General features: G+C 48.1%; 1 protein-coding gene across 9 annotated transcripts; it reads left to right on the top strand.

The window, feature by feature from the left end:
- Positions 1-1,593: 1,593 nt before the first annotated feature.
- On the top strand, positions 1,594-26,165 carry LOC144149970 (uncharacterized). 9 transcript variants are annotated; one of them, XM_077681729.1, is made up of 6 exons: positions 1,594-1,768; positions 2,301-2,405; positions 5,012-5,148; positions 6,134-6,196; positions 11,924-12,020; positions 24,602-26,165. In XM_077681729.1, the coding sequence occupies exons 3-6, from the start codon at positions 5,040-5,042 to the stop codon at positions 25,734-25,736; spliced, it is 1,404 nt and encodes a 467-aa protein (XP_077537855.1). In that variant the 5' UTR covers positions 1,594-1,768; positions 2,301-2,405; positions 5,012-5,039; the 3' UTR covers positions 25,737-26,165. The 9 variants fall into 9 exon arrangements, with proteins under 9 accessions (XP_077537855.1, XP_077537854.1, XP_077537856.1 ...); XM_077681728.1 differs by having other exon boundaries at positions 2,301-2,476; XM_077681727.1 differs by lacking the exon at positions 1,594-1,768 and adding an exon at positions 2,042-2,182 and having other exon boundaries at positions 2,301-2,476.
- The last annotated feature ends 440 nt before the right edge of the window (positions 26,166-26,605 follow it).

Here is a 26,605-nt window from a genome sequence, read left to right as displayed (position 1 = left end):
GGAGAGCTCTCGCTCGCGTAGCGGGCGCTCCGCATTCCGACGCGTGAGGGCGCTCGTGTAGCCCTCGCCGTAACGGCGGGCGCTACTCTCCTCCTCCTCTCTCCGCTCAGTGACTGCGGGTGTTGGGCGCCTCCTCTCCACTCCAAGATCACGATATCCACCGTGATCGCGCAATCAACAACCGTGCATTCGCACTTACACACTCTCCCCCTCGGGGAAGTGCGAGGGAATTTTTTTTTATATAAAATTCAAGGAAGCTCAAACCTGGTGTTCGACTATCCCACTTCTCCTCCGTCTCTTCCGTCGCCGGCGGCGGCGACGAGATCGGCGGCAAAGACGGAGGAGAAGAGAGATGTCATGCGTTGGTGTGAGCTTCCTTTAATTTTTATTAAAGGGGCACTGACACAAAATTTTGAAGGCGAGATAACGTCGGAGATAGATTGGTGGGAACACATATACATCATCTGCAAAATACCAGCGGCGAATACAGCCTAGAACATATTTAAAATCAATTTTGAAGTGTGCGAAACGCAACCGAGCAGCCAGCAGAGGACCACGCGCAATTGTAAATAAACAACATCCAAACACGTCACGAGTTTGTGTTTGCCGCTTCCGCACTACCGGCGTTTTACGCGGGCTCGCCCGGCTCGCCGCTCCAATCGGAGGGCCCGAGGGCGGAGCTTCTGCTCTCGAGAACGAACGACCCGATCGTTGGCGGCGGAGGCGCCGTGATTTCGTCAGCTAATCGGGCAGCTGGCCGCGACCAAAGTTCTACAGCGATTCCAGGCACTCTGTTTCTATTACTGTTTATTACCATTGGATGCGAAAACGCGCCGGAGGCACGAAAAGCCCACTGAGCTAGCCGCACGGTCGCTGTGCAGGCGGCGGCCACGGCCGCGAAGTTGCCCAGGCCGGCGCAGGTAGCTCGAGTGATAGCTTGTTACCGCTGCACGAAATTGTCCCCAAGTCCCGACCATAGTGGCTTAAATGAGAAAGGAGTTAATGATGCGATGGCGGGTTGCATTAAAAATTGTCATCTGCACCGCTTACGAGAGCGGCACTCGAATATCCGCCGCAGTGCTGAGCCGAACACATCTGTAGGCGGACCTGTAGGCAGACCGGCCGGCTGCTCCCAGCGCGCGTCTTGCCACCCACCGCCTCGAGCGTCGCGCGTCGTTCTTTAGCCGCGGTAGCATTTGCACTCGCAGCGCCTGCGTCACATCCACGGTCGCTTTTTAATTAAGCGCCTCACGAGATCAGTACGTGGGGGCATTCGCAGAAACTGCTGTCGATGCGGATTCGACAGTGCTACGGCGGCTCTGCTCTGTGATATCCCTCCGACGGTCACGTGGTCAGCTTTGTTCACACAAAATCCACAAAATCCATCGTTTCGCGGCACTCGCTGAAACCGAAACTGCGACTGGCCGCATTTAAAATCCCTCTAATTAAACAACCGTCGCACGCTGAAGCAAATGAGGTTTCTACAGGTTATAAGTAGGTCACTAGCTACTTATCGCAACGAAAAAAACAAGATGCTAAATTTTTGTGTCAGTGCCCCTTTAAAGGGGCACTGACACGCGCAAGGCGCACGCGCAAGGCGCCCACACGGCCGCTACTCGTGCCGTGGGTGGAGCGCAAACGGCGCGAGAGTTCGCGTTGCGCTATCAGGTGGCATTCAGCGAGAACGCAGGGGGTAAACCCGCAGATGTAACTCGGGGAGCTGCGCCGTCTGTCTCCTCCGTCTCCGCATGGGCTCATAGCTTAATCGGTAAGACAACGAGCTCTCACTCCGTTTCTATATTTGTTCCAGGTTCGATTCGTGGCGGTGCTTTTGTTCGCGGGAGTTTTCTGTTGACACCGACGGTCGCGACAGAATACTTGGGGGGTAGAGGTGAACTCCCGCGTGTTTCATTGCGGTACACATCACAATCTAGCGATTGTAGCGCCTCCAAACTGATTCCGCTATGTTTCATTCGCGGCGTTGCTACAGCATCGCTTCGACGTTGCTTCAGTTGCTTGCACTAACGGGAACTATGCTATAACACATGCAAAACCCAAAACGATTGAAACGACGACGCGGCTAGACACGTACTCCTGGGGGTTCTCTTGCTCTTGTATTTCCGTGTGGCTTCGTGTTCCTTAGCAAAACGTGGGGAGTGACTTCACTAGGAGTAATCGGAAGGTGTGGTTTCAGTTTTTGTTCACTGCTTCTTCGCATTCTACTTCGTCCTTCTGCACTGTGGTTGTGCGTGACCCTACAGTGCGTCGGTGTTGTCTGTGCCTGCCGTATTACATGCCAGCTAGCAGGCGGGCGTGCAAGTCGTGGTGTCTGCGCAAGAAAGCGAAGTCCAGCGAAGTGGTTGGCGTCTAACCGCACCTGGGCTCAGCGGTGTTCCCGTCGAAACGTGCGTGAGCATCTCGTGAGCTGGCAGCTGCCAGAGCGTGTTTACGGGGCGCCGAATCTATTCCTATGAAGGTGTGTCTGCCCTGGTTTGTGGTGTCGGTTGTGTCTCCTGCGTTGCTGTCTGTGCCGAACATTTGTTGACGCGTCGGGCCGCTTGTGTGTGCGCTGCTTCGAGCTGTCTTGCGGAAGTTGTTGGCGGAAATGCGTACCCTCCTGCCGTTGTTTTTGTCGTCGCCGGGTTTGTGTCGGCAGTGATGCTGTTTGCGCGGCATTTCCTGTGACAAGGTCATATCGACCGCTTTGCAGCGTTGCGCCCTTCAAGCCCCTTTACTTTCCCTGTGTGTTGCGTCACTGGCCTCTCAAAAGCTTGTCACACTATTTTTACACTCTGTGAAGGGGGCTGACACGCGACGTTGTAGGTCATCACGTGTATTTTTTTTCTTTCTAGGTGATGGTAGTCATGATGGCTTTAGGATTACTGGGATATATATACACTGATTGGTTAGGTTGCAACATTGGGCAGATTGCTAGCCAAAGTGAAATTGATGCGCGACAGTTAAATAGTTCGGTGACTGGGATTCGTGTTGAGATTCAAAGCAAACTCTTGAATCACAGACTGAGTGGACCATCGCTTGTGCTGTTTGGAAATGTCCTCGATCGCAGGGGTGGTGTCGTCACGGTCACGGTTAACCAGTGCAAAATGGGTGGTCACAAACTCCTTTGTGACCACAGCGGAGAACAGAATTCCACGCTTTGCTTTGTACGGCCTAGACATTCCCACTGTTGGGGCGATTGTCCTCTTCAAGTCGAGGGTGTATAGTGTTTTGGTACGTCCTATCTGCAGTGGTTGCTTGACGAGAATAACTACACCACTGCTGTCCAAGCTCTGCCAACAACCTGGCTGAACCACATCTTTATCGAAGTTTCAAACATGGAGATTACAACTTTTACAGATTTTTTTGCTTAGGTTGAAAAGTAGGTCAAAAACATATGGGGCATGCAGAACATTGAATAGTGCATCCTGTACTTCCGCTTAGCGCACAGAGCATGAACAGTTAGTGTGTAACTGAGCTTCTCATAGCACAGATGTTGAACAGTTGAAACGTATATCTGGTTACAGTAATATGGTAGCAACAAAGGAAAGTTTGGCATCCACCTGAATGCGGCCTTACAGCTACAAAGGAAAGCTGTACACCTTTCTCGGAAACTTTGCAGTTGAAGAAAAATTCGTCCTGGCCCAGGATTCGAACCCGGGACCACCGCTTAACCGGAGCAGTTGCTCTACCAACTGAGCTAACCGGGAGGCTAGCAGTTTGTAGCGCAAGAGCGAATTGATCAACAACTTGATCAATTCGTCCTGGTCCAGGATGAACGTACGGCTGCATTTAGGTGGATGTCAAACTTTCCTTCGTAGAAACTTACTCCACCTTGGGGATTTCCCCTCAATCTAGTCGATTAACACCTGTCCTTCACTTCGAGTTGATCGATTCGCTCTCGCGCTACAAACTGCTAGCCTCCTGGTTAGCTCGGTTGGTAGGGCGACTGCTTCGGTTAAGCGGTGGTCCCGGGTTCGAATCCTGGACCAGGACGAATTTTAAGTGCGAATGCACTTTATAAGCGACCCTGAATTCCGTTGACCGCCGTCCGTCCACATAGCAACAGCTGCGGGTGCGCGCGCTCCTCGTCTTCCTTGGCAACGGGGGGAGATGGCACATACCCACGTGGGAGATTGGCCAGGAATCTCCTCGTCTTCCTTGGCAACGGGGGGAGATGGGCGCGCGATGCCTGGCCGCTGACATGGCACATACCCACGTGGGGGATTGGCCAGGAATCGGGCGTGAGAAGGGCTAATGCACCCGCTTAAAGGAGTACTGACACGAAATTTCAAAGCTGAGATCCGCAATAGCAATCAAGTACAACGACAACACAAATAGGTGTCTGTGCATGGCACATACCCACGTGGGGGATTGGCCAGGAATCGGGCGTGAGAAGGGCTAATGCACCCGCTTAAAGGAGTACTGACACGAAATTTCAAAGCTGAGATCCGCTCTAGCAATCAAGTACAGCGACAACACTAATAGGTGTCTGTGAATAAATGCATCTTTCTTTCTTTGTAGTTGTGTGTGTGTGTGTGCTCTCTCTTTCGCGAACATTACCGAACCGCGCAAATTCAACTCCTGCATTTGCATTTTCACATTCTTCCCACTTTCTTCGCACTTTCTTCCCACATTCTTCGCACTTTCACATTCTCGGGGAAATGCGGGGAATTTTTTTTCTTCAACTGCGAAGTTTCTGAGAAAGCTGTACAGCTTTCCTTTGCAGCCGTGTGGCTGTACTCAGGTGGATGTCAAACTTTCCTTCGCAGAAACTTACTACATCTTGGGGATTCCCCTAAACCTGGTCGATATGGTAACAATTGGATTTTCTGCGGAGGGAGCCAGATTTCATTTCATTTCATTTCATTTATTTACTTTCAGGGCCCGAGGGCATTACAGAAAGGAGTGGGGTTTCAGAACAAAAAAGGGGTTTGAGCCTTCAGCGTAATGCCATCTCCATGGGTTTCTGTGTGAACGTTCAAATTTTACTGGTGTTTCTTTTTGCTACCAGAGGGCACTGCGGGACGCGGTATTGGAGCATGCCAGGTACTTTAAGATCACCAATGCCAAGGGACTGCATCGTGGCAGTTTCCATGGCTGGATCCTGCAGCCAAAAGACACAGGCAGCCGTTACCATGCGTACCATAGGTAATGCCCCTATCACAACTAGCTAGTATGTGTTTCATAGTAGAGTGTAAATGTAACAGCGATGCGTAAAACTTTTTGCGACACGGCATGTACAATTGTACACACTAATTTTAAGAGCATTATTTGTGGGTTACAATCGTCATCATCTCCACTTGAACCGCCCAGCCAGCATTCGCATTTTCCGCTGTAGTGCGGGAAATGCTGGCTGAGCGGCTCAGTTGGGTTTCAAGGACACCTACTTTTCACGCCAAATGCTCGGCGCGTCGAGTAGGTGTTCGTTGTTTTACGTTTTCTATCTAGTTAAAGTGTTTATTTAAGCAAAACTGAAGATGTTACCTTAATATATTAAGGGCTACAGATCACAATTATGTGTATACATTCTCTATTGTAGCATTGGTTAGGGAACGGTGGTCACGTTTACTATAGTGTGCTGACAATTAGGACACGAACTGATTTATTAACTCAAGAGATCGAGTTGTTTATGGTTTTTAAGTGAAATTTTGGTTATCAAAAACATACACAGGCAGTTTCAAATTTTTCTGATGGCTACATCCTAATGCGTGTCGCAGAGAGATAAATACTCTTTCTTCCCGGTTGCACAAGTATTCTTTTTGGTTGAGATGGCTTAGGATTGGCCTAGAAAATTTTGACAAAAGGTGTACTTGTGCTTGGTTTTTGTAGTATTTAGTACAAACTGCTTTGTGCAAAGGGCAAAGATTTTGTTCCTCGCTTTTCATGTATTGACAGTAATGTGTAGAGTGAACTTTGTTTCTTGCTATTGTGCCCCCTGCTATGGTCTGTGTGGATATTGGCAGTACTGTTTATCAATAATTAAATAAAAAAATAAATAAATGAATAATTCTTTAGCTTCACATTGTGTAATTTCCCCTAGTAACATGAGTTCCCAAGCTAGATACTAAGCTGCCCAACTTCCCACTTGATCTGTTTGCATTTGTCACTCTGGATTTTTTTTTTTTTTTCGCAGGCACCCAGTGTGCTCTTGCGTCACTCACCAGTGCAGGCTGCCAGACGTACGATGACTTCCCAGGTTAGAATTTCAGGATTTTTTTTCCCTATAAGCAGTCCAATTCACTCAGTCGATGCAGTTTTCGCAAAAAATTCTGATTGGTGCACTTATTATGAACCTTTTCGTTATTACCATATTTTCGCGCATATAAGCCACGCCAAAAACACGAGAATTTCAGTGGCAAAGTAGGGGTGCAGAAAATTCGCAGGGTTTTTCCTTCAGAGCAACTTCACGGCAATGCACGTTGTGCCGTGAAGCTCCTACGCAGTAACGCTGACTAAGCCTTTCATGACAGCGATTCCGCTAAACATACAAGGACAAGGCATGGAGGGGTGGAGGGCGATTCCAGCTGTGATGGTGCAACAAAGCTTCACAAAATGCTGCATCGCAAGCATGGATGAAACCGAGGATGACCTTGTGTACAACAGTGAGGACTGTGGCTGAAGTGATAGCTCCAGCGAGGGCAGGGACACTGAGTGAATTGTGACTTTTGTCTTGCATTCAGGGTATTCTTCCTACTGAATATACAGTTTTTCTTTCTACACAGTACGTCATGTGTTGCTTGAGCAGTAGGTTTGGTGCAGACATTCTTGTATCAAATGTGTGGGCAATACGCGAGGATTTCTTTTTTTCGGGCGGGCTGAAATTGGGGATGCAGAGTATACGCGCAAAAATACGGTATTGTTGCACTGTGTATGGCTATACTTTGAAGCCTTGAGAATTCAGCTCATGTGTGTGATAATTAGTACGCCAGGCATGCCACTTCCCATAAGTGGGATGGTGATACTGTCACCTAGAGAAGTACTGCCACCAAATCCTAATGCAACAATGTTATTAGGCTTTTTCCAATTTTTCTGCGAGTGCAAGCCATGTATTATCATCTGTGCTTATTAAGTGTACTCGGAGGCATGTCATTGCTGCCAACTAAATTACGAATGAGGCAGCCACATACAAGGACTATACCGAGTCTGGAATACGGTGCAGCGGTAACTGGAGTGTGAAATGGAGAAGGAAAAACACTGGAGATGAAAGAAAGTATCCGTGATTTTAGCGGGTGCCACACCTGTTTAGGAAACAAAACGCTAGAGGAAGTAACCTCGGACAGATGGTTTGTGCTGAACGCAACCATGAGGGAGAAATCCAGCGCAGAATAGGCATGGGCTGGGGAGCACTCGGCAAGCACTCCAAAATAATGAAAAAGTAAGCCTTTTCTGTCACTCAAAAGAAAAATCTACAACCAGTGCATACTGCCAGTAATGACATACAGAGCTGAAACTTGGTGCCTTACCAAACAACTAGAATGCGAACTTAGGTTGGCTCAACGGGCCATGGAACGAATAACGTTAGGAATAACACTCAGGGACAAGAACCGAGTTACCTGGATTGGAGAACAAACTAGAGTTGACGATATCATAGTTCAAATAAAGAAAAAAAATGGACTTGGGCTGGCCATGTAGTGAGTAGTGAGCCAAACTGACAACCGGTGGAAAATTAGAGTAACAAAGTGGATACCAAGAGATGGGTCTCGAAGAACGGGAAGGCCAACACGATGGAGGGATGAAATACGGAACTTTGGAGGTAAACTGTGGACTCTATTAGTGCAGGACAGGAGCTATAGGAGGTCGATGGGAGAGGCCTTCGTCCGGCAGTGGACCTGAGCAGGCTGATGATGATGGTGGTGATGATGACACCTTCGCTGACAAGTTTGTTCTACGCCCACTCGGTTTCGCATGCTTGGCTGATGTGGTCACCAGCAGTGCCTGCAACTTGCGCCATTGCCCCAGATCACACCAAAGCACTTCTCCTGGAATAACTAATGCCTGCGCCAATATTGTCACTCATAGAGGGTATGGAGCACAAATTACAGCCTTGTTCATTTATAAGACTCTCCGTGCCCTATCACAATGTTGCCAATTTTATCCCAAACTTAAACAAATAATCGGGGTGTTAAAGAGAACCTATTGTTTCATCCAGAAATGGTTTATTTACTGAAGAGCCTTGGCTTTGAAGATGGAGGGAAAGGGGAAGTGCCGATTGGCAAAGTGCGGAGAGTCTGAGCTCCCTCTTTCCCTACCACAAATGGCTCTCTTTTTCTTCAGCTTAGTCGAGGGGTCTCAAACGTGGGGCCCGCTCATGAATGTCTTCGTTCAAGTGTCTTCGTTCATCGGTGCCTCGCTCCTACTTTGCGATGCGATGTCTGCGTCACGAAAAAATGAAAGCGGAGTGCGAGAGAGAAATTCCAGCTGTCTTTACGCATTTGCTTAGGAAATAACGCATTATTGCTCGTCGAACAAAAGCTGAGAGGACTAGGACATGTAAGATCTTTCAGTTAAAAGAAATCTTCATTCAGCCTTTAGTGACCCTTTGCAGTCCAGAACTTTTACCCACTTTCTGGCCATTCCTGTTCACAGCCATTTTGTAAGTTTCTGGCACCACGACAGAAAACACAAACTGTGCCAGAAAAACTCGCAGGATGTTTATTTTCTCCCTGGCATTTTGCTTGAAACTCCTGTAGAGATGTTTGAGCAGTGTGTGAAACTGCTCGAAGCATTCCCCTGGGAGCAGGCCGCGGTTGTTACTGCAGGCTTTGGAGAAAAATTAGTTTCCCTCCTGCCTCCTTTTCTTTTTCCATTGCTACAAACAGCAGGGTCCTCTCTGCTTCTGCATGGGAGCTTGTAGATAAAATGGGTCGTCCCAAATAGCCTTTCCTCGCGCTCCATACATGCTGAAGGGCTCCGCTTTTTGGCTCAAGCCCTCAGACCCACCAGCTGTTGGATGAGGTGGTGGGGTTACTGCAGGTTTTGATGCTCTTTTACCGCATGATTCTGCATGTGTGTGTACCTTCAAATAAAACCATTGACAATGGAAACCTCTACATGCCAGGAAATTATTTTTGGCCTCATATTCATTGTCTTTCGATGAAATGCATAGCTCACAGCCGGTTATAACGTACAGCGTAATTCAGCGTGGTTTGTTCGCAAAGTAATTCAATATAACCGACTCCGCTTATATTTGCTATCAAATTCATTATAAACAATGTGAACAGTTGATGAAAAACGTGATAATGAAAGAAAGACCATGCCTCTCTCCACAAATAGTAATTTACTCCAAAAGAAATTTATTTCAAAAAACGTGTACACCTATTTGCAGTAGGCGGTGATTTTTGCCTGAACACGGTGTTTAGCACCGTCAACGAGAATCGTATTCTCGACAGGCGACATCATTCAGTCGAACTCCAGTCCACTTCACTGTATTTCGGAGAAGTACTGCCACAGCACATTGGTAGCAGAAAGAGCTTGTTGCAACGTAGGGCGAGGGCGATCATCTGACGGCAGCGGCCCGTTGGTGGCACCGGCACCAGACCCCATCACGTCAGTAACAATTTCAGAATCCAATGGGCTCACGGTCACAGCAACGTCATCATTGGCCGGCAAAAGGTGCAGATTGCTCCCGCTATAAGGTTTCACGGAACCGCAGTTGGGCAAGGCACTGGCCCGGAGGTTGTTGTTGTTGAACGCGTTTATTTCAAATTTTTATTCCAATCTAAGGCTGCTGTTAAAGGGACCCTGCAACACTTACCATCGACTACTCGGAATGTATTTTGGGGTAAAGTATATTGTCCCAGCAATCTCCTCCCGCAAGAATTATGAAAATCCATTCACTATCACCGAAACTACGCGCGATGAAAAATCGCGCATAAATGTTCCCTCTCAACTCAACCACGGACAACGCGACGAAAGCTGCGCGCTCTTTCCGGAGAGGGGGGTGGCGCGCGGCGTTCTGTTCGGTGGCCTTCGATATGTCAGAGGCCGGGGAGTTTCGTCCTTTTCCTTGCAACGCGGACGGGTATATTTCCGGTCTGGTGCCACAAAAGAGCAGGCATGGCTGCCTGATCGCAAGCAAGCGCTCAGGCTGGTAGGGCATTTTTGGAGCAATAAACGTTTGTTGTCGAGTGGGCTCGATGAAAGTGGAATATTTAGTTCGTCACTCAAACTCCGCCCGCACTCAAAACAAAAGAAACATCAAAAGCATGCGGACAGGTTCTGAGAAGAAGTTCATACACAGCGCCGACGACGCCTGATCGTCACAGGAAATGCCATAATTTAGCCGCTTAGTTGACCAGCGACAGCCAATAGGACAGCCAGGACAGCCATGGCCCGATTGACGTCGCAGAGGCCATGCTAGGGGTGCATAATGAGTAGAATTGAAGAGACAGCGGTTGGTTTTTCCGCGTCTTTCATGGCGATTTGCGCGCTTACCGCTTCACGTGCACGTGTAATATTTGGCTTGGGTGATCCTGGAAGTCTAATGTAAACGTCGCGCAGGTTTACTTGCACTGCACGAAGAGTGTTGCAGGGTCCCTTTAAAGAGCGGCCCGGAGGCTAGGCGTAACCAACGCAGAAGCGCATTGGCGGACGTTTGGTGACCGATCACGCGGCTGCAGAGTTTGATATATCCAATGTTTAGTTCGTCACAAAAATTACATTTTACATGCATAAGGGCCGAAAAACATTGAGCGTTCGCTATAGAGCATAATTCGCTCTATCTGAGTTTGTTATATATGGGTTCGACTGCAATGATCCGCCCGGTGCTGTCTCCACCGCCATCATGATCTTTGTCGCTCACTTCTGTGGATCACTGTCATCACTACCTGATGGAGGCAGGTAGTGATGACACTTCCTTACTAAAGTCATCATCGCTTTCGCTAAGTGCATCCCCGTAGAATTCCCGCGGCGAGATAGCAGTCATGCGTCTCAGCGAACAGTGTGCACGTGAAAATTCTCCAGAATCCAGAAGGCCTGTGCTGAGCTGTGTGCTCCACCCTAGTGCAAGCAAACTTCACTGGCCCCTCAAGAGATGGCGCATCATGTTGACAAATAATGCACTTACTGAGCAGTGAAACAAAAAAAAAACGAAATTGAACCTTGATCACTTATGTCGGGCATACTCGACAACGGACTGCTACGGCTGTTTTGCGTTGTCGGGCATGGCCTGACATGGGACCACAAAGGGTTAAGAGCATGAACTCCCATACATAATTGTGGGCATTTGCTGGCAAATACACGCACCCACCAAGGCCTCAACAATAGTTTGCCTAGAGGATGTTCAGGTGAATAAAACATTTGTGGGCTATGCTTTTTGTAGAATTGTTTGCTGGCTTCAAAAGTTCTAGTTTCGTGGCAGTCACCAACCTGGCTTCCAGGGTGTTTTTTATTTCACCATGCTGTATAAGAAGCACCCGTGATGAAAACTTTGGGCTAGGCTGCTTGCTATTCACACCTAATATATCCACCAAACAGCCTAAGTAATGTTTTGCCTTTGGATAGCTCCAAATGGAACTTTAATTTCTTAGAGTTAAAAGATTTTAGGGTAAAAAGGAGGTTGAGTACATGGTTAGGATGTACAGAAGGATGTCTAATGTCGCAGACTGCAACGGGACCTCCAGCTCTTAATACGTGCTCTTGTAACAAACTTAAAATTCTTCAGTTTCATTAGCGGCTCCTAATACTGCTTCAACTGTCTTATCTCAGGTCGGGTCTACTCAAGGTAGCAATCATGCCTTGTCCACTGAATGGTGATACGCAAATTCTCATAGGCTGCAGTAGTGGCCCTGGTGTCCCGACATCTTCGGAGACAATGAGGGCTTACATTCGGTCTGCAGATGCATTCGTATACTCAGCCTGACCCAGTATTTGTATAGGGGTTTTTGCTTTTAGCTGCTCTGAGCAATTTTTTTTCCATTTCCAGAGGTGGAGAATCGACTTCTTCCCTTACTCGGCGCACATGACCAGACAAAGGCCAGTCCTCACACCTCCTGCTGCCATCCGCATTCCCCCAACACAAGGTGGGTTTCGTGCTGACACTTGCAATGCTGTTCCTTGTAGAGCACGAACATTTTGGAGGTCTCAGCCTGAACATAAAATCCCGGGCCGTCTCCACTAACGTGAAACCCGGGGAGGGGGGTAGCATGCAGTGTATAAGTGTATTCTTGACACCTTGGCGTTTTTGCCAATGGAGATGAAACTGTTGGGAGGTAGGGGTATGCAGCTTTGCTGTAAAAGTCTCTTGTCTTTGGAGCACGAAGCTCTCTAGCGCGAGGCGTATACGAGTGTCCCAGTGTTTTTTTAGTACGCGTTACATTCTAGCGTGAGGGCGTAAACGAGCTTCCTGGTATTTTATTACCGGGACTACATAAGCTGACGATTACGACGACGACAGGAGACGCCAACAGCCCCAGCCTTCTAAGGGGCTTTGCCCCCTAATTCATTTCTCTATACTTGGGTGTAAGATATTTGGTGCAACAAATCTATTAGAAGGTGTGAATATTAAAAATAAACTACAAGTGGTACCTGAGCCTCAGGATTTACCACACCGACCCGTTACCTACGTGATCGCAGCTGCGGTCACGTGGTTAACCGTGCAGAAGCTTCTGAAGTCGAAAGAAATGCCCACAATCACACCTGCTGTTTTCTCAAATTGCACTCAGTGCTCAGGTGTGAGCTCAGGTCTCCCGATTTTACTGTTTCATCAACGAAAGCAAGAACAATGTCCATGGCTACACCCAGTCTTGGGCGGTAACTAGTTACTAGTAACGCATTACTGGTAACTAGTTACTTTTTTAGTAACTCGTAACTGTAACTAGTTAATTTTAAGTTAGAGGAACTTGTAACTGTAACACTGTTACGTTTTTATAGAGTAACTGTAACAAGAAATACCATTACAGTTACTTCATTTTTATAAAAAATTTTTCAACAGCAACACTCGTTAACGGTCGATGTGCAGTTCGCGCTTTCCACTTTTTCGGACTTTCTTCTGCAGAGCCTTCGCCTACTTCATGTATGCCACCTCGCTCCCTTCGCATGGGTGAAAAACAGCTGGACTAGAAAAATGTTTAGGTGTGCATGTGTGGGTGGTGTCCCGTGCGGTCAGCTAAGGGCTCGAAATTTTTAAGTATGAGCTGAAGTATTTCCCTCAGCAGCACGATGTCGCTCTCACCCTGACCATAAATAATGCTGACACCAGAACTCAGAGTACGATGCACGGCTGCACCATTTTCGCCACATCTGGAGCGCAGTAGAAGTGTTCGACACAAAGGCGAACAGGGAAAAAAAACATCCACAAACACCGCACAACGTACTGAATCCTTTGCACTTTCGTGGAAGCCTGGAAAACTCCAGTCAATGCGTCGCATTCTCATTAGGGACGTCCAGCCCCGCTTGCAGGGTCATAAAATGCCGCGGGGAGTCTCTTGGCGTCCCCGCACTCGTCCAGCCCTGTGCGCACTGTAGAGGGTTCGATTCACAAGTCGCAGTTGCTTGCAACCATTGTGCGCTTTTGAGACCCCTGGCCGTGTTTGGGACTAGAGGCTTCATCAAGTTGTCAACAGTGCCCGAACGAGGTCGAGGAAGTAATTATAATTCCATGCCCCTTCACACATACATCAAACACACCACCCAGCATCTTGGCCGGCAGACGCCTGACCACACTGCCGCTGCACGAGGAAATATTCTTGGAAAGCCTCGCGACTTCGTTTCCAGAGCTGGGGCAGAAACGAATACTGTAGCTACATCTGTTTCTGAATGTTGGGGGCAAAGAATACTTGGGTGAGCTTCGTTCGGCCTACGCCTCAAAGCAAACAAATGGAGCGGGCTTCTGGGATCGGGGATGTGGTTGCTGTGAAAGGTTCCATGGGATTGGGAGAACAGTGTTTCCCGGTCGAGGCGACATAGTTCGCCTTTGTGAGGACAGGGAGCGCAGTAAAAAACAGTAAAGCGCCCAGTTCAGTTTTTATTCCCTTTGGAAATAACCTTGGCTCATTTTACCAATAAATTCAGGAAGCTCTTGCACATTTAAAGGGGCCCTAAAAATAGACTTCCAAAGGTCGCGATTTGAAGTGCGCAATGGCGAAATTGTTTTCACAGCAACATGCCAAATATTACACCTCTGCATGAAACAGGGTCCGTACAAACATGAGAAGATCATCTTTCTTTCCTTGTTTAACGGTCAATCCTCAACGCCATTCTGACCCACACTGAGATAATTTTGCGACTCTGACATAGCCTCTATGACGCAGCTGGGGATGAGAGCTATGTCGGCACTATGCCGCAGCCAGTCGGCATTCCCGGTTCTTGGGGAAGCCGCAGGTGCATGTTTTGGCAGTTTCGGAGAGTGGCACTCTGGCACGATGCATCCTTGTAGGGACAAATGACGATCGTCGCCGTCCGTCACATGAGCTTAGCCGAGTTTGTAGATGCAACGTGTCGTTCACAAGATACGAATAACACTGACAAACACTGAGCATACCTGCAGGCAAGAATGCTGCTGCATGCGCAACCGCATCCAGCATCTGCCTGTACAGTGGAGAAAGAGCCCACTGTGCAGTGTATGGACGAATCGGCAGCTAAAACTTGTCACCACCTGCCAGAGCAGGACCATTGCTGAAAATAAGTTTAAAAACGCGTGAAAGAGGGGCATAGTGCAGTGAAAGATCGTGCTGGTGATCGTTGTCGGTGCGGCTTTGTAATGCGGGGACCCAATAACTGCAGCAATGCTAAGCCTTTTGTGCGTGACCCAGCCCTGGGTGGACTCGTTCGCTGCGCCAGCTTTGCAAGCAAGAAATGCTAGCGGGCCGCAAGTCATTGATGCGAACCTTCAATAATTATCAGCAAGCATGTTGGGTTTGGGACCCCCCCTATCATCATCACCACCACCACCACCAGCCTGCTCAGGTCCACTGCAGGACGAAGGCCTCTCCCATTGACCTCCAACCGCTCCTGTCCTGTGCTAATCGAGTCCACTGTTTACCCCCGAAATTCCGTATTTCATCCCTCCATCCTGTTGGCCTTCCCCTTCTTCTAGACCCATCCCTAATTGTCCACCGGTTGTCGGTTCGTCTCACTACATGGCCAGCCCAAGTCCATTTTTTTTTCTTTATTTGAACTATGATACATATTGTTACGTGGCGGCAGGCCAATGATGAGGCGAACCATGGGCGACGATGAAGTGATGTATTTACAAGATGTTGCCGCAGAGCGATGCAATCTATTTACAAGCGGCCATGATCGCTCGGGCGAGCCGCATCCTCTTCGTCGTCTTTGGTGACGGGTTATGGCGCTATGGGGGCATTGTCCACATAGGTGTTCCGTGACATCACGCCCCCGGCGGAGGACGACCGTCCCGGTCGAGGCCAGGGTAAAGACGGTGTGGCGAAGCGGATGAGCAAAGCGATGAGACCATGTAAAATGATGTCCTTGCCGCCACTGATGATGGTGATGGTCGCGATGAGCACCGCCCCGGAACAGCTGGGACCACCGCCGACACCACGAGGCAGCGTCCAAAGCTTTCGGAGAAGCGCCGGAGATCTGGGCGGGGGGATGTCGTCGGCTATGCGTCTGGTCGTGGCTGGTCAGTTCGTCTGGTCTCGGCGGGGCATGGGCAGGGGACACGGGGCTGGGGAATGTCGCGTCCGTGGCTCACCGGGGCTGGGGCGGGCCGACGCTTTCCAGGAGCCAGGATGAGACTGCTTCTTGATCCGAGACGGGGTGAAGCTGGGGGCCGGGATGGGACTGAAACCCGCACCATCCACCAAAATGTTACGTGGCGGCAGGCCAATGATGAGGCGAACCATGGGCGACGATGAAGTGATGTATTTACAAGATGTTGCCGCAGAGCGATGCAATCTATTTACAAGCGGCCATGATCGCTCGGGCGAGCCGCATCCTCTTCGTCGTCTTCGGTGACGGGTTATGGCGCTATGGGGGCATTGTCCACATAGGTGTTCCGTGACAATATCGTAAACTGTAGTTTTTTCTCTGATCCACGTAGCTCGTTTCTTGTCCCTGAGTGTTACTCCTAACATTACTCGTTCCATGGCCCGTTGAGCCAACCTAAGTTCGCATTCTAGTTGTTTAGTAATGCACCAAGTTTCAGCTTCGTATGTCACTACCGGCAGTATGCACTGGTTGTAGATTTTTCTTTTGAGTGACAGAGGTAGCTTGCTTTTATTTATTTGGGAGTGCTTGCCAAGTGCTCCCCAGCCCGTACCTATTCTGCGCCGGACTTCTCCCTCATAGTTGGGTTCAGCACTAACCATCTGTCCAAGGTAGCTATATTCTGTTACTTCCTCTAGCGTTCCATTTCCTAAGGTGAAAAAGACGTTCTTGGCATGCTTATTCCTCATTACTTTAGATTTATTCGTATTTATTTTGAGCCCCACAGCCGTGCTTTTTGATTGTACTTCCTCAAGCATTGTTTGCATGTCTTCTGCAGTCTCACTCAGCGAGACTCCTCTGTCGTCCGCAAACCTCAAATGGCTCAAGTATTCCCTGTTTATCCTTAATCCTATGTTTTCCCAGTCAAGCTTTCTGAATACCCCCTCCAGACATGCTGTGAATAGTTTCGGTGATATGGTGCCTCCCTGTCTTACTCCCTTTCGGATCGGGAATTTATCGCTTTGGTTGTGGAGGGTTATCCTGCCCGTGCATCCCTTATACATGTCTTCTGGAAGTCTTATGTAGGTTTCCTCTATTCCCTGGTCTTTTAGTGCTTTTAAAACAGCATCGGTGAGTACAGAATCAAACGCTTTCTCGTAATCTATAGATGCAACGTAAAGGGGTTTAGTGTACTCGGCGTGCAAATCTGGCCTGCTAATGCACGTATCCCGTCTAAAACTGACGTGCTGATGCTAACACGGGCGATGCAACAAGCAGTGCAACCGGCCTTCGAGCTGTGGTGGACGGCAACAGTCCTTACACCGTGAAGTAGGAAGAACATGCACGTCGGCTACTAAAAAAAGTGTGACGCACTGCCGAAGAGAGCCAATGGCCGTGCGTGCCTCTGAACACAAGCTTCTTGACTGGTATCTCTAGGTTCAATTCACCCCCGTCATGGTCAATTCACCCCTGCATGGGGCACCTTGAGTAATCTTGATGATGGTATTGGCGACACCGCGGACCCTGAGCCCCCTAACATAAGTTGTAACCTACTGGGATGATGTGTTTAAAGATGGAGGGTTAGAAACGACGAACGGTGGCCGTCAGAGCCCAGGTCAAGCTCCGGCAGATGGGCTCCCTGTCTGTTTACCAGGTTTACCAGGCAGGGAGCTCCGGGACCTCTTCAGCTATTAGGGTGAGGCTGCAGAAGAAAGTACCCCCATTCTCTGTTTTTATACTATAGCATATGGTATTTTATAAACTCACGCCCAAACCTGATCGGTCCGTGAAAAGTAGCCGCACCTAAGTATCTTTTCCTCCATGGTTAACCTTAAGCTTTCCTGAACCAGAAAATTACTCTCCATTTCTTATGAAATCCCATGATACAGCAACGAAATCAGTCTTCTTGATTGCAAAATATCTTGAAGCCATAATAGGAACATCTTACAAGGCTAAAGAACAAAGGACTGGTGAGGTTCTTGTGGAGGTAAACAAGCAGCAGGCCACAAAGCTTCTAGCTCAAACTCGTATGGTTGTTCTGGACGTCAGGGTCACACCCCACCGGAGCCTCAACAGCTCTCAGGGTGTGATCTCTAAGCCAGATCTGCTGAACAAAACGGATACGGATCTCCTTGCAAGCTTGAAGGATCAGGGCGTCACGGCCGTGAGGCGCATCACCATCCGAAGAGACAACCAGGAAATTCCCACCCACCACATCATCCTGACCTTTGACTGCTCTGCACTTCCACAATATATAAATTCAGGCTTCATCCGGTGCTCCATTCGTCCATACATCCCGAACCCATGACGCTGTTTTAAGTGCCAGCGGTTCAGGCACATTACAAACTTTTGCCGTGGCAAAACAACCTGTGCCAAATGCGCTGCACAGGACCAACTCTGCTACCCTCACTTGTGCTAACTGCCAAGGCCCACACGCGGCTTACTCCAGAAAATGTGAGAAATTCCAACAGAAAAACAAAATAATTATTGTCAAAGTCACTGAAAAGTTCTCCTTCCTAGAGACACGAAAGAGGTTCGCTTCTTTCCCTCTGGGGAAGTACACCGATGCGGCTCGTTGGGGGATGGAGTAGCGTCTGGTTTTGGGAGGGACTCAGTACCGCGATTAGGACTTTGTCCTGCCGCAGCCCCTTTCTGCATTGCCTCAGGCAGTCCGACCCGTGACCACACGGCTCGCTGAGGCAGCAGAGGTTGTGGTACCAACCGTCCCCATCTAGACTGATGGTGCTCCCACCCCGGCCTCCCCAGCGTCTGGTACGTTAGAGGCTGCCGAGGGGATGGACACCGGGGTCCCCGCATCAGCTCCCACCCCCACCGCACCGCCCGTGCCACCTGTGGCACTCCTGATGCCCTCGGCAGTGGCAGCTCAAACGAAGGGCACCCGCAAGGGTGCTAAGTCCAGGGGGCCGGTCTGTTGGGCACCCCCCTGACATCTGACGAGGGGATGGACGTCGGACCGTACCTGCCCGCATTGCGGTGCAAGGAACGGGCTGTGGCATCCAAACCAGCTGAGAAGCTCAAAAAGCCCCCTCCCAGAATAACAGCCACGAAAGACAACACGTGAACACACGCACACACACTCTCCAATCATTCTTAAAGGGACCCTGCAACACTCTGAGCAGTTCAAGTAAACCTGCGCGACGCATAGCTTACGCAACCAGAAATACCTGAGCCAAATATTACACGTGCACGTGAAGCAGTGAGTGCACAAATCGCTGTGAAAGACGCAGAAAAACCAACCGCGCTCTCTTCAGTTCTCCTCATTATGCATTTCTGGCATGGCCTAAACGACGTCATTGAGGCCATGGCTGTCCGAACGGCTGTCACTGGTCAACTTCGCGGCTAATTTCTCGCATTTCCTGTGACGATACGCCGTCGTCAGCGCTGTGTGCGAACCTCTTGTATACCTGAACCTGTAGGCACAGTTTTGCCGTTTCTTTTGTGCTTTTGAGTACGCACGGAGTTTGAGTGATGAGCTCAATACTTCCCTTTCAACAGGACCACTCTACAACAAACGTGTATTGCTTCAAACACGCCCTACCAGCCGGAGCGCACGCTTGCAAGCAGGCACCCTTGCCTGCTTTTTTGTGGTACCAGACCGGAAATAGACCCCTCCACGTTATGGAGAAAAGGAGAAAACTCCCCCCTTTCGTCGCGTTGCCCGAAGTCGAGTTGAGAGAGAACGATTATGCGCGATTTCTCATCGTGCGTAGTTTTGGTGATAGTGAACGGATTTTCATAATTCTTGTGGGAGAAGGTCGCTGGGACAATAGACTTTACCCCAAAATGCATTCTTATTAGTCGATGGTACGTGCTGCAGGGTCCCTTTAAATGTAAATAATGGGTACATAAAACATCATTCAATGGAACTGCGAAGGCCTTAAAAATCTTCATGATGTGTATGAGTTGCTGCATGCTCATCAGCCAAGTGTCATGTGCCTCCAAGAAACACACCACAATTCCAAAAAAATTTCTTGAATAGGTACATGGTATTCATGAAGGACAGGGTTGCCTGCACACACTCTTCGGGCAGTCTGGCCATTGTCGCCCGGAAATCATTAGCATGCCACCCTCTCTGTTTGTACACTGTCCTTGAGGCTGTAGAAATCTGCACGATAATATTTAATAGGTTGATAGCGGTATGCTACCTCTACATCTCCCCTGACTTCCAGTTTTGAGCTCTAATTTCGAGGGCCTCGTAGACCAGCTTACCCGAGCCATTCATTCTCATAGGCGACCTGAATGCGCATAACTCTCTTTGGGGCTCCTCCAGAACGGATGCCTGAGGTTACCTTATCGAAAAATTCTTAACATCTTCAGAAGCATGGCTATTCAACACAAACAAGCCTACATACCATAACCTAGGACACAACACTTACTCACACCTTGACTTGGCTATTGGCTCTGCCATCTCTTTCAATCTGTTATGTGGGATGTTGGCACTAACCCATGTGGTAGTGACCACTTCCATACCTCACTGACATATTTAGGTAAAGGCCCAAGCAGTCCATCTTTCCATCACAGGTTTAATGAATCAAAACCAAACTGGAGTACATTCACAGATACATCTAAACTACAACACACAGCCACAGCACACTTACATGTAGACGAAACCACTTAACTCCTCACGGCACACATCCTCGATGCTGCCAGAAGGTCCATTCCCCAGGCTTCCTGTGCCCTGTGCTACCCAAGGAGACCCTGGTGGAACAAGGACTGCAGGCGAGCACGACAGGCCCAGAACAAGGCGTGGGGTGTCCTTCGCGGGTACCCCACGTCCAATAACCTTGCATCTAGAGCCACGAAATAAGCTTGCATCTATCAAATCTATCAAAACGACTCAGGAGACGCGTGCACCATGAGGGAAAAAAGGGGGAGTTGGCGCACCTTCCTCACATCCATCAACTCATACACCGACACTCACAAAGTCTGGACACATATACGAAAATTCAGACAACAGACACACAGCTTGGCCTTGGTCAGCACAGCAGGAGACACACTCAAAGATCAGGCCGATACACTTGCACAACACTTCCAACACGTGTCCAGTTCTGCACACTGCACAAACACTTTCACAAAACACAAAACATTTAGTGAAAAGAAGTCCGTGTGGGATCTTAATAAGCCATACACCTCGTATAACACCCCCTTTTCACTTCATGAGCTGAAGATAGCTCTCAGCACATGTAAGCCTTGAGCTCCAGGCGGAGACAACATTACATACACTATCATACATCACGAACACACAGACACACTTGAAACACTTTTGCACCTCTACAACAAAATATGGCTTTCGGGGCGCCTTCCAGGGTCTTGGAGGGAGGCCATTATAGTGGCTATTTTGAAGGAGGGGAAGGACCCGTCATCGCCTGCTTGTTATCGTCCCATCACCCTGACAAGCTACCTGTGCAAGCTGCTCGAGATGATGATCAATAGGAGACTCGTGTACTTTCTAGATTACAATGGTCTTCTAGAGAGCCTCCAGGCAGGCTTCTGGGCGGGGCGATCCACAAATGATCAACTAGTTGCTTTAGAGGCGTACATTAAAAATGCATACATACATAAGCAATACTGCGGTATGGTATTTTTTGATATTGTAAAGTCATATGATACCGCATGGTGCTCCAGCATCCTTAGAGACCTCAAATCTTTTGGTATATCAGGTAACATGCTAAACACTAAACAAACCTGTCAGAATGCTGTTTGAACAAACATTCCGTGTCAGAGTTGGGTCAGCACTATCAGACGTTCAGGTTCAGGAGAATGGCATGACTGAAGGTGGCGTTTTGAGCTGCACATTGTTTATGGTTAAGATGAACTGGCTCCGAAAGGCACTGCTGTCCTCCATTTCTTGCCCGGTTTGTGTAGATGACGTTCAAATATCCTTTAAATCATGTAACATGTCCATATGTGAACGTCAGGTCCAGCTTAAGGTCCAACTTTCTCGCTAGGCAGATGAAAATGGTTTCAAACTTAATCCCGCAAAAAGTGCCTGTGTTGTATTCTCAAAGAGGCGTGACATCCTGCTGGATCCTGACATAAAACTCATTGGTGACACGATTTCTGTAAAAAAGGAGCACAAGTTTTTGGGTGTGGTGTTTGACAAAGAACTCACATTCAGCCCTCACATCATACAACTCAAACAAAAACCCCTAAAAACAATGAATATTCTCAGTCATATCTCACCAATCATATGGGGTAGACAAACAACTCCTGCTTAGCCTTTATGCTGCGTTGGTAGGGTCACGGTTGGACTACGGAAGTGTTGTGTATGGGTCAGCCATGAAAACAGCAATTAAAATGCTCGACCCAGTGCTACACCTGGGGCTTCGCCTCTCTTGTGGTGCATTCTGTAGTAGTCCTGTCCATAATCTTTATGCAGAGTGCGACAAATGGTGCTTAGCACACCAGCGAACTTATATTGACTTTCTATATGCCTCTAAACTCTCATCAGTGTATAACCATCCCTTTAAACCGATTTTTAATGATATTTGCAACTCAACTCTTTTTAAACCGCCCATCAATTTCTGTTCCCTTCTCGCAGAGAGTGGAGGACGAGGTGACTGTTCATTAGGTCTCCATCCTAGATACATTCAAATCATCTCACACTGATCTTGTAGCACCATGGCATCTTCGTCCTGTATAATGTAACTTGTCTTTCTCACAATACAATAAAAACAGGACACCAACAACTGGGATTTTGTGGCATTTCATGTATCTGCAGGATAAATGCAGGGCTGCAGAGTTTTTCAGTGATGCGTCTAAAACTTTCACTGTGGTGTCTTTTACTTTGCATGGACCCAATTTTAAAGCAGGTAGAACCATGAATGTAAAGACGAGTATTTTTACGGCAGAAGCATGTGGCATTTTTCTGGTTGTAAGTCACATAGTTGAACATCACATTCCTAAGTCCATCATTTATACAGATTCGCTGAGCGTCGTCCATACATTGTCATCCGGAAAATAATCGAAAAACCACATCGTTAATCTTGTTTTCAAATTAATTATGCTAGCCTATTTTTCAAACTTTGAGGTGCCTGTGTGTTGGGTGCCAGGCCACTGTGACATCGGCGGAAATGAGCTGGCAGATGAAATGGCCGCCAGCGTTGCACTTCAAAACACGGTCAACATAACAACACTAGCTTACACGGACCTCAAGCCACACATCAGGCAACAACTCCGTAAAACATGGCAAGCAGAGTGGAGCGAACAGACAGGCAACAAACTACACGTAATAGAAGCACATTTGGGACAATCCACTACTGACTCACACAGCAGACACATAGAAGTTACTTTAGCTAGGTTACGGATACGCCACACACTTGTAACACACTCGCACCTGCTCACTGGATCTCCAGGACCCCTGTGTAGCAGGTGTGGGGAGGGCCTATCCGTGATACACATCCTCATCCAATGCAAGGTACTCGACATGATACGACGCAAACACTTCAGAGAACTCTACAGACAACATATTTCATTGCATCCGTCATACTTTTTAGGAGACAGTGCCATGTTTTCTGTTCAGCGCACCTTTAAGTTTCTGTCAGAGGTTCACTTCCTACAGCTCATCTCATACCACCCACAGTTTTACCCCTGGTCTTATACACCAGTCACCTTATTTATCTTTTAACCACTCTTGGTCTTCGTCCTGGCCCTGTACACCAGTCGTCCTCATTGTCTTTAATTGATTTTATTCGTGTTCACTCAAACCAGTTTTAGTTGTCACCTAGTCATCAAAACACTTTCTTGGCGCTTTTTGCCCGAGTTGGCCTTGCGCCATTAACATTCAAACATCATCATCATGGTCAGCTCACAGCATCCACAGTGCTTTGGAGGCACGAAAAAACGGCAAACACTCCAGGCTTTATTGCTGGCGCTTTTTAACGAATGATAACTTGCCTAATACTTAAAGGGACCGTGCAACACTTTTTGAACAGTGCAAGTAAACCTGCGCGACGTTTAGATTACACTGCCAGGAATACCTGAGCCAAATATTACACATGCACGTGAAGCGGTGAGCGCGCAAATCGATGTGAAAGACGCGGAAAAACCAACCGCTCTCTCTTCAGTTGTCCTCATTATGCAACCCCTGGCATGGCCTAAGGGACGTCACATAGGCCATGGCTGCCCGATCGGCTGTCACTGGTCAACTTCGCGGCTAGATTCTCCCATTTTCGTCGTCGTCATCGCTGTGTACGAACCTCTTCTATGCCTGAACCTGTAGGCACAGTTTTGCCGTTTCTTTTGTGTTTTGAGTGCGCGCGGAGTTTGAGTGATGAGCTCAATACTTCCCTTTCAACGGGACCACTCGACTACAAACGTTTATTGCTTCAAAAACGCCCTACCAGCCCGAGCGCGCACTTGCGAGCAGGCACCAATGCCTGCTTTTTTGTGGCACCAGACCGGAAATAGGCCCCTCCGCGTTGCGGAGAAAAGGAGAAAACTACCCGGCATGTGATATATCGAAGGCCTCCGAAAAGAACGCCGTGAGCCACCCCCCTCTCCGGGAGAGAGCGCGCAGCTTTCGTCGCATTGTCCGCGGTCGAGTTGAGAGGGAACGATTATGCGCGATTTCTCATCGCGCGTAGTTTCGTTAATTGTGAACGGATTTTCATAATTCTTGCGGGAGGAGATTTCTGGAACAATAGACTTTATCCCAAAATACATTACTAATAGTCGATGGCAAGTGTTGCAGGGTCCCTTTAATGCTTTTCAGCCATTTCTGTGGGAGAACGTTCCTTGGAGAGTACTGGGGAACATTTGAATGGGCAGTTAAGCAGTTAAGAAATTTGAAAACAAAATGCTTAGGTAAAACTTGGAAGAGAAGGAATTTTATAGATGTCTTACGCCTTCTGTCCACCGATCACGGTGGTAGTGTTTGCGTGAATGCTATGCCTTTGTTGTCTGGAAATTGATTTGTGGCATCTTGCATTATCATCATGCAGTCTTTCTTGCTTGTCTCATTCTATCCACTTAGGAGTTCGGACAACAGCAGCAATGGAGTGCAGTTTGGAGGGGAGCCTCATTCCTTCTTGTCGTGTCAAGAAAGCAGCCATCACGCCACACGTGCGAAAGGGGTGTCCCCTGAGAAGTCTTACACCTGCCCTGTTTGCCAGAAAGCCTACTGCTTAAAAAGCAGCCGGGACGCTCACATGAGAGCGCACAGCGGTGTGAAACCCTATACGTGCAGCATTTGTCAAAAGAGCTTTTTTCATAAATTTCACTTGGTTAATCATGAAAGGGTGCATTCTGGCGAGAGGCCCTACACATGTACCACCTGTCAGAAAGGCTATACTACAAGGGGAGCTCTTGCTATTCACAAAAGAGCGCACACTGGCGAGCGACCTTACATTTGTAGAACCTGTCAAATGAGCTTTGCTCGACGAAGCACCCTGGTTCGTCACGAGGTAGTGCACTCTAGTAAAAAACCCCACGTATGCAATGTTTGTCAAAAAAGGTTTGCCGTGAAAGGCTACTTGACCGCGCATGAACAAATGCATTCTGCTGAAAGGCCGTACGTGTGCGATGTATGTCAGGAAAGCTTCCATGTGAGACGGAAGCTTGTTCACCACAAGAGACTGCACATGGATGAAAAGCCGTTTGCATGCCGCACTTGCCAAAAAACGTTTGCCGACAAAACGATTTGCATACGTCATGAGCTGCGTCACACCGGCGAAAAAAGCCACGTGTGCGACATCTGCCAGAAAGGATTTATATTGAAAGGCGATCTGAAGAAACACGAAAAGACACACAGCGACCAAAAACCCTACTCATGCCCTGTCTGTGAGAAGAGCTTTGCTCGGAAAGAACACCTTGCCAGTCACGAGGCTACGCATGCTGAAAACAAGCCGTATTTTTGTGTTACTTGTCAGAAAGGCCTGGCTAGCAGAGACCGTTTTCTATATCATAAGAAATTGCACTCTGGAGAAAAACCATATGTCTGCAGTACCTGCCAACGAGGTTTTGTTTTGAAATCACAGCTTGCCAAGCATGAAAGGACGCACACTGGCGAAAGGCCCTATGCTTGTAGTGTCTGTCCAAAACGTTTCGCTAACAAAGACACTCTTGTCGCACATGAGAGTAAACACTCTGTGGCCAAGTCCTCTGGGTAGTGGTTCATAAAAGCATTGCCTGGAAAGCTACCTTGGTAGGCAGGGAGAGATTGCATGCTAACGAAAGTGCAGTATTTGCATTATTTGTCAAAGGAACTTTGCGAGCCAAGGAATTGTTATTACTCATTAAAACACACGCTCACTTTTTGACAGCTATCTGTAGGAAAAAGTTCTCAAGAACATGCTACAGCAATACAGGGGATTGTGCAGTACCTCTTGGGAGTTCATTATGATATCTAGCATGACAGATGGGATGGCAGTAATAAACAGTGCATTTCGTATTAAATTTTTTAGAGGCAGTGACGGGTTTATATAATGATTTCTCCCTCTAAAATAAAAATTTGCGTGAAATAGTTTTTTAGCAATGATTCCAATGGATGGAAATAAAAGTCACCAACGGCGGCAATTATTACCGCTGTGAAAGCTCGATTGCGTGCTTGTTTCTAATGCAACGCAGGCACCCGTCGATAAACTTCGACAAATCCTAAGCATATCTTTAAACCGCAGTTGAGAATCACATTGCATTTGATGCACTGACCAGTGGTTGAAGACAAAATTTTTTGGCAGCAGCCCCAACTGGGATGGAAATGTACAGCACCATCAGTTTCGTGATCAAGGCCTCTTGCCTCTGATACACCAAAAACCAGATGGCGACGCAGGTGTGCTAAGCACATGTTCATAATGGAAGCTTTCAGTGCGGAGTTTTTGTTTTTTCATGCCCCAGCTGTTCGCAGCTGTCTCTTGTAAGGTCCAAACTAATGTGGCTGTCGTGAGAACATGGCTTTATGACTTGTGTATGACAATTGTAATTATAGCATCTGTACTTAGTCTTTCAGTCCCTGGCCCAGTTTATTTGCCTGTGTGGTGTT

The sequence above is a fragment of the Haemaphysalis longicornis genome, unplaced genomic scaffold (assembly GCF_048455015.1).
Source record: "Haemaphysalis longicornis isolate Haplotype H1 unplaced genomic scaffold, Haemaphysalis longicornis Haplotype H1 scaffold_8, whole genome shotgun sequence".
Taxonomy (NCBI): Eukaryota; Metazoa; Arthropoda; class Arachnida; order Ixodida; family Ixodidae; genus Haemaphysalis; species Haemaphysalis longicornis.
Note: the sequence above shows the minus strand (reverse complement) of the source record. Positions and strands in the feature narration are given on the sequence as shown.